The sequence below is a fragment of the Hypanus sabinus genome, chromosome 3 (assembly GCF_030144855.1).
Source record: "Hypanus sabinus isolate sHypSab1 chromosome 3, sHypSab1.hap1, whole genome shotgun sequence".
Classification (NCBI taxonomy): Eukaryota; Metazoa; Chordata; class Chondrichthyes; order Myliobatiformes; family Dasyatidae; genus Hypanus; species Hypanus sabinus.
The window spans coordinates 143,133,142-143,154,926 of NC_082708.1; the positions used below are offsets into that span (position 1 = coordinate 143,133,142).

Genomic DNA, 21,785 nt, shown 5'->3' on the forward strand with positions numbered 1-21,785 from the left:
GAACCATTGATAAAAAGGTGACAAGGCCCCATGAGAAATCCTGAAACAGGTGCAGGTTTGGCTCACAAATTTCCTTAACACAAGTCTTCGAGGTTGGCCTCAGAGTTTCCTAAAACATTACCAAGCTGACTTCTTCGTCTTCTGCCTGCTCCACAGGCTTCCCAGTTATGAGCAGCTACCACAATCTGTACTTCTCTTCATCATTCACAAAATGTCCTCCTCAATAAACAGATAAATTGCTAACAAAGTACAGAAGAACTCAGTTAACCTAGCATTCTGATGGTGATGATTTAGTGGATTCTCATACTGTAGCATGTCATACAATAAGTCAAGTTGCTTTTATTGTCATTTCAACCATAACTGCTGGTACAGTACACAGTAAAAATGAAACAACATTCCTCCACACTTCAAATCCTCCTTTTTTTTGGGAACTTGGATCAGGTGGGCTAAAGAGCATATTTCCATGGGGTGTGTGACTTGCTGAGTTCCTCCAGCACTTGTGTGATGTCCCAGAATAATCTCCCATTTTTCTAACTGAATTTCTAGCTCTGGAATAGAACAACAGTTTGCTTTGTTGAGCTTAGATTTCACTCAGTATCATTGTTATAGGCACTGCACTAGCATTCACATAACCAAAAGCGTCCTGTAAGGTTTGTTTTTTACAACTAGTACAATCACGTCAGAGCATCACATAGACAATGTGGAGACCTGGTAATGCATCAAAACACAGAAAATGATCACAGTCACCAGGGATTACATCTAATGTCATGTTAACATTCTTGAATTTTGATGTCATTAGCAACAAAATGTTTCCAGAACATCCTGGAACTTCCTCACTAAGTTAATATTGCACAACAGTGAAGATTTTTGAAAGTTTGTTTAGTCTTTACGTAGATTCCACAATTTCCTATTAAATCTTCCTCCTCTCACTTTAAAATTTCACAAGTTGCAAAATATTCATGTCAACCCATAGTTGATTGTTGTCATTGGTGTCATGAATAATAAATACTCAGAATTATCAGAGTAATTAGTGGTCTCTAGCTTGGCCTTAATGCTTGCTACATATTTTGTTGATTCTGGATTCTTTGGGTTTGCTGAACAATAAGCTTTATTGAAGTTTAAGCCTTGCACATTATTTCACCCTTGGTGATGTAGAATCACCATGACAGTAATAGCACTATATTGATTTTTGACAGCAATTCTTTTTCATTGATGGCTTTGAGAGAAAATTTCAGCCCTGGCACTTACTTTCTCCTCTTATTCCAGTCACAACCTGTGATCTAGTGAAGAGACCTGTTCTCTGAAAATGAAAACAATTTTGCTCTTGGATTCATCTTAGACTGATGATATCCTTTGCAAGAGATTTCTATCCAAGTTGCTTTGATGTCAGTCCTTTAATAACCTGTGATTTCAGATGACTCAAAATCAAAAATATCACATTTTGCAGCTGGTCATGTTGGTTTAATGCAGTTCTGTTGCATTATTGTCTTATCCCTTGGGTCAAAGTCGCCTCATGTTTTGCATTCTGCTGTGCAGTGAAATATCCAATTTAAACAGTGTTTGCTTAATGTTAGTGGCAGGTGCCAATATTTCATAAACTTCCTAAAATAAATCACCATAATTAATTTCCCCTTTAAACTTCCAAAGCAATTTTCCCCATACGGTAAGATCATGGGTGTCTCATTATACACATCACATGGCATGAGGCTGCTCAGTTAATGTTGTGTTAAATGAGTGCAAATATATTGAATATATTTGCAAAAGTGGTTGGCTTGAACATATGTGGATTAATTAAAGGGCAAGATTGTCTTCTTGAGGGCTGCTGGCTGACTCAGTCTGAGACACAGCTCTAGGATATTCTGCGTTTCTGGGTGAAATTAACTCAAATGAGAAATTGGCATGAGCATTTCTATACCTTGGGGAGGCCGAGAAAATCATAGCATCAGCCCTGTACCAAATAATGTCACTGGTCACACTAAGCTGGCATAAATTGGAGTCTTGGGTGTAAATTATGAACTTTGAAAATCACTTACAGAAACAATAAGGCACGCGTCATTCGAGGTAGAGAGTTCCAGAATTTAGAGCCAGGGACAAAGGATCAGCAATATATTTCAATATCAGGATGGTAAGCAACTTGGAGAGAAATTCACAGGCCGTGGCATTCTCATGCGCCTGCTGCCCATGTCTGAGGCTGAGGTGGCAAATCTGGAGGGTGCCTTCAAAATGTCCAAAGTGCGTAACTGTGGTACATTTTGTAGATGGTACACAACAACCAATGCAAGACAGCAGTAAAAATATTTAGGAAAGTCAGTAATGGCAATCAAGTGGGCTGCTTTATCCTGGATGGTAGCAAGCTTTTAGAATGTTGCTGGAACTGCACAGATCCAGGCAAGCAGAAAGCAGTCCATTGTGCTTTTGACTTCTGCCTTGTAGATGATGAAAAGACTTTGAGAAAATTACTCACTTATGGGGCTTTACCAACTACACTATGATAGAATAGTTTTGTTTTAATCATGGAAGTATATCAAACACAGTGAAAGCACCTTGTACTGCTTTTAAAAACTTTACAATGCAGTACGTTGATGGATGCATTATTGATTGTAATTCCACAGGAATGTACACATATTGTATATTATGCATAATATATATACTTCATGCCAGCCTTATATTCTGATGTTAAATTGCAATATCTAGTTGAATGATTAATACATTCATTATTAATAAGGGGGAAAGCATTTCAAGAGCATATACTTACACCAAGTAATATAAAAGTACTTCAAAGGAGAAGTAATTAATGCTTTCAGACTCCCAATATATAATTAAATTTTATCATGCAGAAAAACAAAAAGCAAACCAATTATGTTAATTAATTGATTAAATTAGACATGGGATTTAAAGAAACAACACTGTTGGTAGGAATTTAAATTAAGACTGAAGTTTGTAATGAATTGTTAATAATTGATCTAATGTACTGTAAATAACCAACACTGAATACCACATCATTTATTTAGGTAATGCCATTTTTCAGTGGATTTCACTTTCCTTTATTGCGCTCATTAAGGCCTACTTTCAGCAGTTAATTGTTCATTCCCTTGGAACAACCTGAAAATGCATAAAGTGAATTGCTAATTCATCATGTTTAAAACTGCAATAACGTAATAAACCGATGTTATTTTCCTTAAATGCTGAAATATTTTAATGTACAGATTTTCAATTAACTTTCATTAAATTTAAATGTCCTGCTAATTTAATCCACTCAAAGTGCAAAAGAAACTAACTTTTCAATTACATTGAGGAAATTTTTGATCAAGTTTCAAATGTTGAATGCATTTTTAATGACTTACCAATAATAACGCAAACTGTCAATAATTGTTGAAGCACTGTCACTTCCTTTAATTGAAAACTAAGACAAAATATTGGAAGCAGAGAAGTAGTGTGGTGAGTATTATTTTAGTGAATTAAATAAAGAATAATACTAATTAAAATCACAAAGAGAAGGAAATCTAAATTTATCAACTTAAACTGATTTCATCGAAAAGGCTTTATGTACTGGAGTGTTATCCTGTGAGAAATGGGTATACAGTAGATTCCTGTAAAAGCTACTAAAATTGGACTTTAAGCAGATCATCAAATTGTGATGCAGCCAATACTCTACCTAAAGTTAAATTTCTGGGTAGGAAGAGAATTATAGATTTAAATGGTGAAATTGTGATCCCAGTGGTTTTGAAAGAGAGCCCTGAGTGGTACTTAGAGGTAAGGTACTTAGAGCCTTATATGAAATGAATGATTGGTGCAAAGACCAGAGATCATGGACAGACTGTCAAAGACATGGACAGACTGACATGTAAAGAGAAGCTTACACTCGCCAATTTTGATTCAATCTGCAGTTCAAAGAGCAAATTTTCCAAAAACAAAGATCTTGATAAGACTTTAATAATAAAATTTCATGGGCCGAGACTTTAACCATGTTATTTATTAAATGCCTAATTGAATAGCATTTAGAAGAATTATACTAAAATTGCACAGATTTCATATTTCTACCTTTCCAGTGGTGTAAAAGAAGCTCATATTACATTAGCAGGCTACTTACTTGGTTTAAAAATTAAACCAAATTAAAAATTTATCTGAAAAATACAATAGATTATGTGCACTGGCTTTGCAACATTTTCTATGCTGTTTCATATCAGTCTCCTAATATCTTACAATTGATGTGAATGGTGTGCCTTTAAAAACAAAGTTCTAACCACAAAAGCAAAAATGGTAAGTTACACCATATCTGTTAACTTTTGTAAATAAAATATAGTTTTACTTTAAACCAATGTTGTTGACTGATAGAAATTGTTGACCTAATAAGAGAAACCTCATCTATTTGATTAACTTTAAGTTATATTTTGTAAAATGCCACAGAATGTATTTCTTACCATGACAAGGATCTTACGATCATATGTTTATACTGACACTTTAAATAATTTGTACCACACCTCTGTTCTTTAATCTTAAGACAGTAATTTTTCAGGTATTTATCCAATTAACTTTTAATACTTATAACAATCTTCATCAACATTGCTTTCAGGCAGTGCATTATAACCACTGTTGTGTATTTTTCTGTAGGTTTTACCTCTGGTTCCTTTGACATTTTCCTCTGTGACCTTCGGTTAAACCCTTCTGGCAGTGGAAATTTTTACTTGCATTTTCATTTTCTATCAGTTCAAGATTCAAGTATATTTATTATCAAAGAATGTATAAATTATACACTGAGATTTGCTTGATCATAGGTAGCCACAAAGCAAGAAACCTGAAATAACCCAATTAAAGAAAAAAAAAGAGTAAAAATAAGACCATAAGACCTTAAGACCATGAGACATAAGTGCAGAATTCGGTCATTTGGCCCATCAAGTCTACTCCACCATCTAATCATAGCTGATCCGTTTTCACTCCCCCTCAGCCCCACTCCCCGGCCTTCTCCACGTAACCTTTGATGCCATGTCCAATCAAGAACCTATCAATCTCTGCCTTAAGTACGTCCAATGACCTGGCAACAAATTCCACAAATTCACCACCCTCAGGCGAAAGAAATTTCTCTGCATCTCTGTTTTGAATAGACACCCACTAACCTAAGGCTGTGCCCTTTTGTCCTGGACTCTCCCACCATGGGAAACATCCTTTACACACCTACTCTGTCTAGTCCTTTCAACATTCAGAGGGTTTCCATTAGATCCCCCCTCATCCTTCTAAATTCCTGCAAATACAGACCCAGAGCCATCAAACGCTCCTCATATGATAACCCTTTCGTTCCTGGAGTCATCCATATGAACCTCCTCTGGACCCTCTCCAATGCCAGCACATCACTTCTGAGATGAGGAACCCAGAATTGTACACAGTACTCAAGGTGAGGCCGCACCAGTGACTTATAAAGCCTTACATCCCTGCTCTTGTATTCTAAACCTCTTGAAATGAATGCTAACATTGCACTTGCCTTCCTCACCACTGACTGAACTTGCAAGTTAAACTGCACAAGGGCTCCCATGTCCCTTTGCATCTCAGATTTTTGGATTTTCTCCCAGTTTAGAAAATAGTCTATACTCCATGACCATGCCTTTTCCAACATTATATTTCATTTGCCACTTTCTTGCCCATTCTCCTAATCCAGGGGTTCCCAACCTGGGGTGCCTGCAGCCCCAGGGGGTGCAAGATGGAATTTCAGGGGGTGCAACAAAGAGTGGTTTGTGTCCTTGAGTGACGAGTCATGAGTCATCACTCAGCCAGTTGCCAGTGTGCCTTGAGAAGTGTGAGTAATGTTTACGCCAAGCACACTCCAGTCTCCCGCTGCCCGAGTCAGCATTGAGGATTCTCATCAGTGTTACCTGGGAAGTTACACCTCAGAGCTGAGGAGTCTCATCAATGTTAGCTAGAAGGTTACATCTCAGAGTTAAAAATCATCTCATAATGCCAAAATCTTTATTCATTCCGAATCAACCATCGAGCAACAACTTCATGTTAAAACCAAATCCGCTGATGGTAGGTAAATTATTCAATTATAAAATTTTTAAAACCAGCTGAAGTCATTCATTTGTATTTGTCTCAATGGATTAAAGACGTTTTGAATTTCAAAGGTTTTTTTTTCTCTTAAAAGGTTTTTTTCTTGAATCATTGATAATTTTGAATTGTGTTAGTTGAGGAGGTATCATGGTTAGCACCGAGGACTTTGAATCGTGTGATGGGAGTTCATATCTCCAGTAATCATCAGAAATAGGTGTGTAAATTCAGTAGAAAGTAGCCTAATATTCACATTGCATCCCCGTAACATTTCCACCTGACGATTTATCTTGCTGTAACCGCAGATAATATCATAATATCATATTAAAAAGCATATTTCTCGCGATACTTTGCTATAGGCGTGTCTGGTTGAGTAAAGCAGTCATCCCTGACTTAGATAGTTTTTCTCATATTAGCTCATATTTTTCTCTTTACTCTTAACCCTTCATTAACCCTTCATCATGCCAAAAAGAAGGAAGTGGAATGATGACTATGTGTGCTTTGGATTCACTTGCACAACAGGAAATGATGGCTTGCAAAAACCCCAGTGCATTCTTTGTAGCACTGTTTTCCAACTCAAATCTGAAGCCATCCAAGCTTCATGATGTTGGGTCATTGAAAATCAAAACAGCTCATTTTGATTCACAAGGAACTCTTCCAAAATTAGGTTTAGTTTCTGTTGAAAAACCACTTCTTCTTGCTTCATACCAAGCGGCATATAAAGTGGCCAAATCCAAGAAGCCCCATACAATTGCGAAAGATTTCATCAAGCCATGTGCACTGGAAATGGTAACAATTATCCTGGGCAAAGAAGCAAGAAAAAAATTTGAACAGGTGCCCCTATCAAATAATGTCATTCACAACCGAATCAGTGAATTGAGTGAAGATATTTTGGACCGAATCAGATATCAGAGCTAGTCCTCTTAAAATCTCCATTCAGTTGGATGAGTCAACTGATGCCTCCAGTTGTAGTCAACTCATCACATTCGTGAGGTATGTTAATGATGGTGCTGTGAAGGAAGATTTCCTGTTTTGTAAAGATCTGAAAACAAACACAACTGCAAAGGATGTGATGAAGCTGGAGAAAGACTCCTTTGCAAACATGATTTATATATCAAAATTCATTGATTCTGTGTGCACTGACCGGGCACCTGCTATGTTTGGAAATAAATTTCGCTTTTCTGCATTGACGAAAAAGGAGATTCCAGACTTGCAAGTTATCCATTGTTTTCTTCATCGGCATGCTTTGCCATAAAAAACATTGCTTCCAAATTTGAAGAAAGTCCCTTTTGTGAAGATCATCAACTGGATCAGGGAATGTGGTTTGAACCATCGCATCTTCAAATCATTTTGTGAGGATCTGGGAAGTGAGCATTCAGTTTTGCTTTTCCACACAAGAGTCCATTGGTTTAGCCCACTTCTTTGAGCTGCAGGAAGAAATCAAAGTTTTTCTGGAGGAGCGTGAATGTGATCTGGTTGGGGCAATGGAACCACAGGAATTCACCCAAATGCTGGCTTACTTAGCTGATATTTTCACTCATATGAATGACCTGAGTGTTTCTCTTCAAGGAAAAGGGATAAACATATTGAAGGCTTGTGAAAAGTCGAATGCCTTCAAAGAAAAGTTACGTCTTTGGCGTCAAAGGATGGAAAGAGGCAGTCTCTCAAATCTTCCTTCACTAGAAGAGATGGTTGATGATGCTGGATCCATAACTCCTACTGTGCGTAAAGAAATTGTGGCTCATTTGGAAATGCTGTCAGAATTGTTTGATGGATATTTTGCTGCTGGAAACCTGAAGATTTCAGAAGAATGGATCATGAATCCATATTCCTACAATTTGGAGAAAATGTCAGATGAAGAAGAGCTGAAGAAAGATCTTATTGAGTTGTGGACAAATCGAGCTCTTGAAATGCAATTTGAAAGCAAGACTTTGGAAAAGTTTTGGTGTGCTGCATTGGATATATTCCCAAGACTTGGTGGAAAAGCACTCCGTGTCCTCATTATTCCATTTGCAACAACATATTTGTGTGAATCTGGATTCAGTTCTCTTTTGTCAATCAAGACAAAATCTAGGAATCACCTGAATCCACAGGCAGACCTGCAGATCCCAGTCAGCAAGAAAGTTCCACGTTTTGACAAAATCATGAATGAGAAGCAGGAGCAAAGAAGTCATTGAATTTTATGTCCACAATTGGGATTGATTTTACTGTTTACAATTTTTTCTGAATTAACTAGAACCTAATTGCTCAATTTATATTTGTATTTTATGCACTGAGTTAAAAGCTTATTTTTTTAAGTTCAACTTGTTCACCCGTAATATTGTATGTGGTTCAATTTGTGGTTCAAAAATCAGAAATTAGACTTCTTCATCTTCAAATGTGATATTACTTTTGTAGGGGGTGTGAACATTAATCAAACATTTCCTAGGGGTGTGGGGCATAGAAACGGTAGGGAACCACTGTCCTAATCTGTCCAAGTCCTTCTGCATTCTACCTGTTTACGCAACACTACCTGCCCCTCCACCAATCTTTGTATCATCTACAAACCTGGCAATAAAGCCATCTATTTCATAACCTAAATCATTTATATACAGCATAAAGAAGTGGTCCCAACATCAACCCCTGCGGAACACCACTAGTCACTGGCAGCCAACTAGACAAGGATCCTTTTATTCCCACTCACTGCTTTATTCCAATCAGCCAATGCTCTAACCATCTTAGTTACTTTCCTGTAATACCACAGGTTCTTAACTTGGTAAGCAGCCTTATGTGTGGCACTTTGTCAAAGGCCTTCTGAAAGTCCAAATATACAACATCCACTACATCCCCTTTATCTATCCTACTTGTAATCAAAGAATTCCAATAGGTTAGTCGGGCAACCATGCTGACTTTGTCCTATCTTTTCTTGTGTCACCAAGTACTCCCTCACCTTGTCCCTTGCAATTGAGTCTAAAATCTTCACAACCACCGAGGTTAGGCTAACTGGTAACTGGTCTATAACTTCTTTTCTGCTGCCTTCCTCCTTTCTTAATGAGTGGAGTGGCATTTGCAATTTTTCAGTCTTCTGGCATCATGCCAAAGTCCAATGATTTTTGAAAGATCATTTTTAATGCTGCCACAATCTCGAACGCTACCTCTTTCAGAACCTTAAGGTGCAGTTCATCTGGTCTACATGACATATGTACTTTTAGGTCTCAGCTTTTTGAGCACCTTCTCATTTGTAACAGTAACTGCACCCACTTCTCTTCCTTCACAGACTACAACATCAGGCATACTGCTTGTCTCTTCCACAGTGAAGACTGATGCAAAATACTCATTTAATCAGCCACCTCCTTGTCCCCCATTATTATTGCTCCTGCTTCATCTTCTACTGGTCTTTTATCCACTCTAATCTCTCTTTTACTTTTTACATACTTGAAAATGCTTTTACTATTCACTTTTATATAATTTGCTAGCTTGCATTCATATTTCATATTTTACCTTCTAATGATTCTTTTAGTTGCTCTCTGTAGGTTTTTAAAAACTTCCCAATCCTCTAGCTTCCCACTAATTTTTGCTTTGTTGTATGCCCTCTCTTTTGTTTTTAAATTAGCTTTGACTTCCCTTGTCAGGCACGATTGTACTATTTTGCCATTTGAGTATTTCTTCACTTTTACAATACACATGTCCTGCACCTTCCTCACTTTTCCCAGAAACACACGCCATTGCCGGTCTGCTGACTTCCCTGCCAGCACCTCCTTCCAATTTACTTTGACCAACTCCTCTCTCATACCACTGTAATTTCCCTTACTCCACTTAAATACTGCTACATCAGATTTTACTTTCTCCCTATTAAAGTTCAAATTGAACACAATTATATTGTGATCACTGGTTCCCAAGAATTATTTTACCTAAAGCTCCCTAATCACCTCAGGTTCATTACATAACTCCCAGTCCAGTTTAGCTGATCCCCTAGTAGGCTCAATAACAAACTGCTCTAAAAAGCCATCTCTTAGGCATTCAACAAGCTCACTCTCTTGATATCCATTACCAGCCTGATTTTGCCAATCGACCCACATGTTAAAATCTCTCATGACTATCATAATGTTGCCCTTTTGACAGACCTTTTCTATTTCCTGTTGTAACCCAACTCCCAGCCACTATTGGGAGGTGTGTATATAACGGCCAGCCGGGTCCTTTTACCCTCGCAGTTTCTTAACTCAACCCACAGGGATGTCAAATCTTTCCAGCAAACTTTACCAATAGAGCCACGCTTCCCCCCTGCCTACCTTCTTATCCCTCCATTACAATGTGCAACTTTGGACATTCAGCTCCCAACTACAACCATCCTTCAGCCACGATTTAGTGATGGCCACAACATCACACTTGGCAATCTGTAATAATGCAACAGGATCAAACAAAAGACCAACACCCAATAAGCAAAAGAAAGAAAAAAAAGTACAAATCATGCAAGGAATTGATTAAGTCCACTGATAGGAATTCCGCAACAGCCTGGAATAGGCCCAAAGCCTCACTTATCAGTTCATCATACTATTGGGCATGGAGCATGGCAGCTGGAGACATATTCATTGCCTTAGCACCATGGAGATGACCATTGTGGAGAACAAGTGAAATCAGCTCCCATCTTGACCAACACCCTGTCTTTTCTGTCTATCTGGGCCAGAGTTTAAATTGACTAAACAATGGACCAGTGAAGCTCTCTGGCACCTTGGAGAGAGAGGTGAAGATTGTGGAAAGCAAGCAAAATTGGCTCTTGCCTCCAATCTGGGTCAGCGTTTAAATTGTCTAAACAGCTAATTGTACCTCACTAGGAGGCAGACACCGATGCTGCAAAAGATTCCAGGCCTAGACTGTTCTACCCAGTGACTTGCTCTGGGCGCTGTTGTTTTGATGACCAGCCTGAAGTCTCTCTCAAGCTCTTCAAATCAGCTCAGTGACCAGAACAATCCAGCCTTGCACCCAGGCTGGCTGTACAGGCACCAAATCTCCTTTGCCCAGGCCCCAACTTCTCTTTTTGGCTCCCAGAGCAAACCAACCTCTGTCCCGTGCCAGTTATACTGGCATCAGAACTCCATCTACAACAATTCTGCAACACACCATCTTGGCTCATCCTCTCAACTCGCCTCGCCATCGCTCACCCCTTCACAATTTATCTTAGAAAAGGTATTTTTAGCATTGTTTTTAATCAGGATTTCTTAGCTTTTTGACTACCAGAAAGCTGTTGCACACATTTGGTAGTGTCATCTGAACCACAAGCTGTATATAGAATGAATGATTGGAATGAATGCTCAATTGACAGACATGACTGTCTTACACATATAGCACTACTAACCAAGGTAGAAATTTTAGACAAATTATTCCATCATCAAAAGCATTAGAAACTTTGGTTCTTAGAACACCCCTGCAAATTCCCTAACAATGGAGGCTATCCTAATAAATCTCATCTTCAGACTCAACACAGCCCTTAACCTCCTTCAATTGCCCAGAACTAAAACTTTGTCTCCAGATGCCAGTTAAATTTATGAGCATTGAGCATAATTCTGTTCAGTTTCGCTGATGTTCATCTTACATAATGTCTTGGCATCACCATATCTTTTGGTGGTCTTTGTAATTTGCCTGACAAATCAAAGACTTTTACATACATTCTCTCACTGCCCATCCTCACTCCATTTCACTCTCTTCCTTTAAAATTACAAAATACAATTTATTCATTGTCCAATCTAAACAAATTGCTTCACTTCTCTGTATGAATTATAATCTGTCTCAATGTTATTCATTTCTTCAGTTCTTCCTGATATATTAATGTCCTCATCACCATCCTTTACATATCCAAGTTTTATTTGACACTTTGATTTTATCACTAAATCTGGATCATTAACCTATGTCAAAAAGAGTGACCGACCTGGGAGATACCATTAAGCAGATCCCTTCAGTATGAAAAATAACCATACAAATCTGTTCTCTTTTCTGTCCCCCAAGTTGTTTCCTTATCAACAAGGTTCTATTTATTAAGGGAAGTTAGTTTTCCAATCATGACTTATTATATGTAACAAATCAGTACTGCTTTTTAACTTATTGTCACATTTTTCCAAGTGTTAATAGTTTTGTTTAGTATTATTGTCTCTAAAGCTTTCCCCCCCCAGCAGGCATGAGGAATTCAGTACAAAATTTTGAGAGTTTACAGTTCTGGCATAATTACTGTATCTTAGTATAGTGCCTGGGACTCTGTCCGGCAGTTGTGTCTGCTTCTTTGAATTCATCATTGTGAACAGTGCAAGCATCAACTCTCACAATGAGATCAGTCCCAATCCTTCCCTTTATCTAGTAGACGATTCCATGCTGCTTACATTTTGCTACATATCCTCTTTGATCTATTTGTTATAAATTACATTGTTGGCTACTTCTGCCAAGGAGCACTATTTCCAATTTGCCAAGCTGACCATGATGACAACTTTCAGAAGTCCAGAAGAGAACTGAAATCTATCAAGAAACTCCAACTAACTCTCTCTTTATTGTTTTGTTGAATGTCATATAGGACATGCCAAATTATTTGACACAATTTTGATTAATACTTAGACTATATGAGCCATTAAAATAGCTTCTAAATTTAAAATTCTAAACAAAAAAGTAATTAGTCATATCAGGATTCTTGAAACCATATGTTATTCATTGAGAAATGAAATTGAGAAATGTTGCATTATGAAACAAAATGTGTTAGGAAAACGTGTTAACAAAACTTGGCAGGTCTGGCAATTTTGATAATAAGTCATTGACATGAAATGGTAATTTTTCTGACTTCATGTCAAATTTCCAGAATCCACAACATACAGTTTTGTGTTATCCTAATGACTCTGGTTGAACAAACAGATAGAGCACACACAATAGCAAATGTCTTAAAAAAGGTGTGTTTATTCATATTATCTTATTTTGTGACTATATGCTAAATGTACTCACCTAAGTGAAATTTATTATTGCAAACCTGCTGATACTATCATTCATTATGGTCTTCTTAATGAACATAAGGTATCATTTACCTTTCCAAAGCTTCCTTTCCCAATTGCTCGAAGGATCAGAAAATGGTCAAAGTTAACTGTAGAAAGAACACAAAAGAAACAAGAAATGTAGAGCAATCATTCAAGTAGTTATTCATCAGATGTCTAGGAAAGACATTATACAAATTCAAAAATTATGAAACAGTAAATCACATTCTATCCATGTAATTTTTGGAACTGCTACACTGACCAATTATGTTCACAAACCAAACAGACTGTTTGAAGGTGCTTCTATTTAATGGATGCCACACAGAAAGCAGGGGAAAATCTTAGAGAAATAATAAATTAAGACAGAAGTTTGATAAGGAGATTCCAAAAGTCAGACAAGAGAAAGAAAATAAAGATTTTTTTTTTGGCAGAACAATTGAGTTTCAAAACAACAAGTTTTTTGTGACAAGGACTATCTTCTGTGTTCATGGCTACAACTGCAAGATGTGCAACTCATGCATGCAGTGGAAGACAAGCTGCCACATAAAATCAGCTGTCCGATTCCATCTTCTACAGCCCTTTATCTCTTCCACCTACCACCTCCAAGCTTCTCACTTCATCCCCCTCACCTGATTTCACCTATTACCTGCCAGTTTCTACTTCTCTTCCCCCACTTTTTCTGGCTTCTTTCCCCTTCATTCCCAGCCCGATGAAAGGTCTCAGCCCAAAATGGCTACTTTTTATTCTACTCCATAGATGCTGTCTGGCCTTCTGAACATTTTGTGTGTGTGTAGCTCAATATTCACAAGAGGTCCAGAATATGCTCAACAAACCGTGAGACCATGGTTCACTTTTTCCAACATTTTGACCAGTAACTACGAGGGGGGGGGGGGGTGATTGATAAGTTTGTGGCCTAAGGTAGACGGAGTCAATTTTAGAAAACCTGGCACATTTATTTTTCAACATAGTCCACTCCTACATTTACGCACTTAACTCCAGCTGTCGTGGAGCATACGGATCTTGGACCTCCAGCAAGTGTCCACAGATGGGTGATTGATAAGTTCGTGGCCTAAGGTAGAAGATGTGTTATTAACTTCAAACTTTCTGCATAACCACTCAAAGAGTTGAACTGCATGTGCCTGTAACGAGAGCTGTATAGCTCATCTCCTTCTACCTTAGGCCACAAACTTATCAATCACCCACTTATAGACACTTTCTGGAGGTCCAAGATCCATATGCTCCATGACTGCTGGACTAAGTGTGTAAATGTAAGAGGGGGATTATGTTGAAAAATAAATGTGCTAGGTTTTCTAAAATTGACTCTTCCTACCTTAGGCCACAAACTTATCAATCACCCTTGTATATGAGGAAAAAAATCCCAGCACTATTATATATTTTTACAAAAATGAGAATGAAGGAATGACATGGCTGCATTAAGAATAGGAAGTAGGGCCCACAGCTAGACATTTCCTCTAGCTCAATGTAGGGTCATCTACTAGAGACCTCAGCCTTGGAATCACATGTTCATTGCCATTTTTGTTATTATTTGCATTTCTTTGCTCTTATTTGTTCAGGGAGGAGATTGATTAAGTTTTATTCTGCTAATTTCAATGATACATTCACAGATAAATACAGATGGCTAAGGACAACGTAAAATTCATTTCTTTTAATGTCAATGGGCTAACAAATCCAATCAAACGTAAGAGAATTTTATCCAAAATGAAAAAAGAACAAGTCCATGTAGTATATTTACAGGAAACCCATTTAGGTGATAATGAGCATAGAAAACTAAAGTGAATGGGCTTCACTAATTTGTTTTTCTCCTCATATAAATCAGGACATAGGAGAGGAGTTGCTATTCTTATCTCAAGTAAGCTAAATTTTGAAAAAATATTCAAAATGGGAGATAAAGAGGGCAGATATATTCTGGTAAGGGGGAACATAGATGGAAATTCAGTTACTCTATTGAATATACACGCAGCCCTGGGAAGTGATATTGGTTTCTTTCAGAAAATTACTGTTATTATGGTAGCGGAAACAGAAGGTCTCCTGATATGTGGGGGAGACTTAAATTTACAATTACAACCAAACTTAGACTCTTCCAATAGAAAAATCTATGAAACAAAATCTTTAAATAAGAAAGTTAATACACTTTTTGAGGATGTTGGTTTAATTGATATATGGGGGAACCTTTTCCCTGACGGAAGGGATTACACTCATTATTCTGCTCTACATTCTGTATACACAAGAATAGACTATTTCATAACATTTGGAAAAGACAAAGACAAAATAAACACCTGTGGAACTGGGACAATAGATGTAAGTGACCATGCACCTATATATATATATCTGTTGATTTTGACCTACAACCAAAGAATACTATTTGGAAACTAAATTCAAGTCTACTCAATGATCCATACTTTAAGAAACAAATTAAAAAAGAAATTGGTCTCTACTTAGAATATAATGATAATGGAGAGGTTTCACCTCCCATTTTATGGGATACTCTGAAGGCTGTCTTAAGAGGGAAAATTATAGTGATATCTTCATATAACCAAAAAAAAGGAATAAAACATTAGAGGTATTACAAAATAGGCTGAAGGACCTACAGAAAAAACACAAATTGAATTTGGCACAGGATACATTAGGGGAAATTAAAAGAATTAGAAATGAAATTAATAGTTTGGCTACGCAAGAAATCAGGAAAAAAATTAATGTTTCTGAAATAGAGACATTATGAAAGTGGATCAAAATCTATGAAAATACTGGCATGGAAACTGCAAAAAAGATAGCAGGAAATACATTCATAGAATTAAAGGCCCAAGAACGAAAATGATAAAAAAAAAATAAGCTAAGTGAAATTCAAGAAGCTTTTGAAGTGTTTTACAAAACTCTATATTCCAAAGTTCCAGGGGGAAGCATAACCCAAACTGACACCTTCTTGAATTCTCTAGAGTTACCCACTTTAAGTGAAGAACAAAATAGAACGATGACTGCTGACATAAATGAAGTTGAATTAAAAGCTGCAATTAGTAGGCTTAAATTAAGCAAGTCACCAGGATCAGATGGGTATATGGCAGAGTGGTACAAAGAATTCAAAAATGAGTTCATTCCTGTTTTACTCCCCACACTGAACTGGGCTCTAAAAAAAGGCATAAATGCCACCCAGTTGGAAGGAAGCAGTAATCTCAGCTATACCGAAAGAAGGCAAGGATAAAATGGAATGTGGGTCATTTAGGCCAATATCCATTCTTAATGTAGATTATAGATTATTTACCTCCATCATGGCCGAACGATTAGAGGAGTTTCTACCCATACTGATATGTAACGATCAGACAGGTTTTATATAACAACGCCAAACACGACAATATACGAAGGACACTTCACATTAAAAAAAATCAAAGCAATAGTGACAAGCATGGACACTGAAAAGGCATTTGATTTGGTTAATTGGAATTTTCTTTAGAGTTTTACACAGATTTGGTTTCCAAGACACAATTATTAAAACTATACAGACACTATACGACAACCCTACTGCTAGGATTAAGATCAATGGATATTTATCAACTAGTCTTACCCTAGAAAGGGGCATGAGACAGGGTTGTGCATGATCACCAATACCCTCTGCATTATATCTGGAACCATTAGCTCAAAATGAAGATATCAGTGGAATTACTATTAAAGGGACAGAGCATAAATTAGCTTGCTACGCGGATGACATTTTGATCTATCTAGGGTAACCAATATACTCTTTACCTAAATTGATGCAATCCTTTGAACAATATGGTCAATTATCAGGATACAAGATCAACATTGATAAAACCCAATTACTTTCATAGCCCACCAAGAGAAATTGAAAGTAGATATCCCTGGGCAGGACACACAGAGTCTTTCAAATATTTGGGCATCATTATGCCAAAAGATTTGGCAAAATTATCAGAATGTAATTATCAGCCTTTATATAAAAAAAATTAAGGAGGAGATGGCAAGATGGAACCTGATTCCTTTTTTCAGTCTCAGTTCAAGGATTGAGTCTATTAAAATGAATATACTGCCCAAACTGTTATATCTCTTTCAGACCCTACCAATAGAGATTAAATAAAATCAATTCAATGAACGGAACAAGATGTTATCAAGGTATATTTGGCAGGGTAAAAGGCCTAGAGTTCATCTCAAAACTTTGCAATTAGCAAAGGAAAAGGGGGGGGTGGGGCCTACCTTCTCTCAGAGATTATTATTTTGCAGCACAGTTGAGAGCTATGATATGTTGGTGCAACCCATCATATGATACTCAATGGAAAAACATTGAAGAGCTGGTACCTCCCATCCCCATTCAAGCACTTTTGGCTGATAGCAACCTGCAAAGGTACAAAAATACTATTGATAACCCATGGGTGAAATTGACTCTTAAAGTATGGAAAACTACTATAAAAGAATATATTCTAGAGGGAGATATTGCAATTCTTAAATGATGTGCATATGACTCAGATTTTACACCAAATCAATTGGATGCTAGATTTAAGGACTGGACAGCTAAAGGAATAACAGTTCTTTGCAACATAATGAAAGAAGGAACACCATTCAGTTTTGAAATGCTTAAAGAGAAACACATTAGAAAAACAAGACTTTTATCAGTATTTACAGATGTGACAATATGTTAATAAGACACTTAAAAATGTAACCAAGGCAAGTACATGCTTGATAGAGCTATTTAGAAAAGCATATAATTCAGATAATGGTAGTAGAATCATTTCAAACATGTATAAGGGGTTGTCAAATCTTAAAACACATTCGACTTCATACATTAAAACAAAATGGGAGAAGGAAGGAGGGATAATTATATCTGAGGAAGAATGGACAATAATATAGAGGTATCGATGGAAGTGGACCAGTTCACAGAAATGAAGGGAGTTTGGATGGAAAAACTTGATAAGGTATTTTATTACACCCTCTCAGAAATCCCATTATGATAGTAACCTCCCTGTTTGCTAGAGAAATTGTGGAAATCAAAATGCAAATCATTATCATATTTTTTGGGACTGCTCTGTTATCAAAGACTATTGCAGGGGGATACACAATGCCCTACAAGACATTTTTAAATGTGAAATACCCTTAGAGAGTAAGACCATATATTTTGGATATATACCTCAAGAATGGTTGAAAAGAGATAAATATTTAATGAATATACTGTTGGTGGCTGGTAAAAAGACTCTTACTAGGAAATGGTTATCCCAGGAGAGCCCAACTTTAAATGCATGGATGGAAATTACAATGGACATTTACAAAATGAAGATAACAGCATCTGTTAATCATAAGCTGGAACAATTTGATTCATACTGGGAAAAATGGTTTAACTACATAATGTCTCATAGGCCTGATTTTATTCTCACAAATCAATGAATATGGTGTAAAAAAATCACTCCCTACTTGTACATAGTTTTTTCCCTTTTGCTTGTTTTTTTCTTTCTGCCCTTTTCTATAAGTGTATACCTCAGATAAATACTTTGTGGAGATCTGTGATATACATGATTATATGATTATATGTACAATGTCTGAAATACATCTTATGGAAATGTTTGTTCGATGATGAACTTCAATAAAAAAAAATAAATTACGCAAAAAAAAGAATAGGAAGTGGGCTTTTTCTTAAGCGTGATCATCATAGCCCATTGAAGTTGAGTTCTTACAGTAGCAAAATGTACCACATTCTCATGGGAATAACTTACTTATTTTATTTAACATTGAAGAAACTGCAGGAACTTGAAATTGAATTGATTTTATTACCTATATCCTTCATATACATGAGTAAAAATCTTTACATTACGTTTCCATCTAAATGTGCAATGTACAATTTATAGTAATTTATAATAAATGGTATGTACAACTGGACAGTCAATATAACATAGAAATACAGTTCTGTCAGCATGAATTAAGCATTCTGATGGCCTAGCCCAGAGCCTGTTGGTCCTGGTGTTTATGCTATGGTACCGTCTCCCGAATGGTAACAGCTGGAACAGTTTGTGGTTGGGGTGACTCGGTTCCCCACTGATCCTTCGGGCCCTTTTTACACACCTGTCTTTGTAAATGATAATAGATTTTGAAATGTAGATTTCTGAAAAGAGGTGCAGTGTTCGTGTAAAATCTAAACAGACAAAATACACAGTGGCCACTTTTTAGGTACACATACACCTGCTCGCTAATGCAAATATACAGGTCCACAATCCCTTATCCGAAATCTTTGGGGCCAGTTGCATTTTGGAATTCAGAATTTTTCGGATTTCAGAAAATTGGTAATTATATTGATGATTAACCTGTCTCAGTGCAGGTGGACTTTAGGACCCTGGGGAGCTCTGGATCTACGCACATCCTCCCATATACTTTTTAATCATCTCTAGATTACTTATAATACATAATACAATGTAAATGCTATGTAAATAGTTGCTATACTGTATTGTTTAGGGAATAATGACAAGAAAAAAAGTCTGTACATGCTCAAAGAACGAGTGCTGGAGAAAGAACTTCTGGGCTTTCCCGATCCGTGCTCTTTTACAGATACTATTACAGTCAGTTTATTTATAGAGTAACATACTTGGGACTTCCGGTAAGATGGCGATTGTTTAGCTGCTCCGAACTTTTGCTCCGTCATTCTTCCTATCTTTGCACTATATGTCTCCCTTCTTAAACCTTAGTTAGGCATTTTATTAGGTCTCTTTTACCTGCCTGCAAACACATCTCTTATAATGGCTACCAAAAGTACTAAAACTGGGAAAAAGGAAACTTCTACGGCATTGCCGGCTGACATTCTCGCTGCTTTGGAACAACATCGACAAGATATTTTAAAGGAATTTAGAACTTCTTTCAACCAGCTGGATGTCAAATTGGATCGGATCAATGCTAAAGTGGATGAACATGCTGAACATTTATCTCGCACCGACTCAACTTCTGAAGATTTAAAACGCCGTGTTCAATATCTTGAAACTCTCTGCTCCAGCCTAGAGAAGAATAGTAAACTTTTTTCCAAAATGGTGGATCTTGAAAACCGGAGCAGACGTTGCAATCTACGAATTCTTGGTTTGCCAGAGGCCATCGAACAGGGCTCTCCCGTGAAATTTTTTTCCGATTTTCTCTGTGAGATTTTTGGGAAAGAATTTCTTCCGACTCCACCTGAGCTTGAAAGGGCTCACAGGATGTATGTTCCCCATGCAACTCTGGGTTCCTGTCCATGGCCGGTAATTTTGTGCTTTCATCAATACCAGGTGAAAAACCGTTTGGATTATGGAGGCACGCCGCAGAGGTACTTTTGCTTTTCAAAATACGGTCATTCATTTTGTGGAGGATTTTGCCCCCCAGGTTCTGAAGATGCGTGCTGAGTTTAAAGGTGGAATGAAAGTGCTTTTTGATCACGGATACAGCCCCTCCCTTTGAAATCCAGCCAATCTTCGAATTACGCTTACTACTGGAAATTATAAGTGGTTTAAATCAGTGAAGGAGGCTGAGGCATTTGTTGGAAGTCTTCCGGCCACCCCGTCTTCTTCAGAACCGGTCTGACCTTCTAAAATGCCTTAGCTATTCAATCGTTTCTCTCTAATTATGGTATCTCTGATATATGGCATTTCCTTCATCCTACTGAGAGAGATTATTCTTTTTTTCCACATATTCACCATACCTTTACTAGAATTGACTACTTCTTACTCGATAATCAACTTATACCATTTGTCTATTCTTGTGATTATCAGAGTATACTGATTTCTGACCATGCCCCAATTACTCTGTCTTTAAATTTTCCTGGTCTCCCTCAGAGGAATAAACACTGGTTCTTTGATTCAAATTTATTATCAGATGATGATTTTCTAAAATTTATTAAGGATCAGATCACCTTTTATTTTAACACCAATACATCATCTGAAGAATCATCCCAGATTGTCTGGGATGCCATGAAAGCATATTTGAGGGGTCAAATAATCTCCTATACAGCAAATCTTAATAGAAAGTCCTGTGCAGATCGATTAGACCTCATTAATCAGATTAAAGAATTGGATCAACTGTATGCTCAAACTAAGAAACCTGAATTATACAAGAAGCGTGTAGAACTTCAAACTAAATTTAATCTTCTGTCTACTCAACCTGTCAAACGCCAACATCTTGAAAGTAAGAGTCGCTTCTATATTCATGGTGACAAATCTGGTAAATTTCTAGCCAATCAGCTGAGGTGTTCCAAAGCCAAACAACATATTACAAAGATCTGGAAGGAGAATGGAGACTTTACATCTGATCACTTAGAAATCAATGACGCATTTAAAAATTTTTATTCTCGACTTTATTCCTCTGAATCTCTGAATGAGAATATCTCTGTTGATCATTTTTTAAATAATCTGAATATTCCTTCACTTTCATCTGATTTTAAAGCTAAACTTAATGCACCTATATCATCAGAAGAAATATCTTTTGCAATTTCTGCATTGTCTTCAGGGAAATCTCCTGGACCTGATGGGTTCCCTGTAGAATTCTATAAATCATTCTCTTCACTTCTTTCTCCTCAGTTATTCTCAGTATTATCTGGTTTGTTTAATTTTGGTAAATTGCCACCCTCTTTTAATGAGGCATCTATTATTCTTTTATTAAAAAAGGGCAAAGACCCAACAGAGTGTTCCTTGTATAGGCCAATTTCTTTGCTTAATGTTGATGTTAACATCTTGGCCAAAGTTTTGGCTTATTGATTAGAAACTGTTATTCCCTCTATTATTTCTGAGGATCAAACTGGTTTTATTA

The 21,785-nt window shown here is 37.0% G+C and overlaps 1 protein-coding gene across 1 annotated transcript in view; it reads right to left on the reverse strand.

Moving 5' to 3' along the window:
- The window catches only part of LOC132391714 (serine/threonine-protein kinase 32B-like), a 309,917-nt gene that overhangs the window by 212,867 nt on the left and 75,265 nt on the right, over window positions 1-21,785 (reverse strand). The window contains exon 2 of the mRNA XM_059965270.1: window positions 13,071-13,126. Coding sequence (XP_059821253.1) covers window positions 13,071-13,126 — 56 coding nt within the window. The remainder of the gene's footprint in view (window positions 1-13,070; window positions 13,127-21,785) is intronic.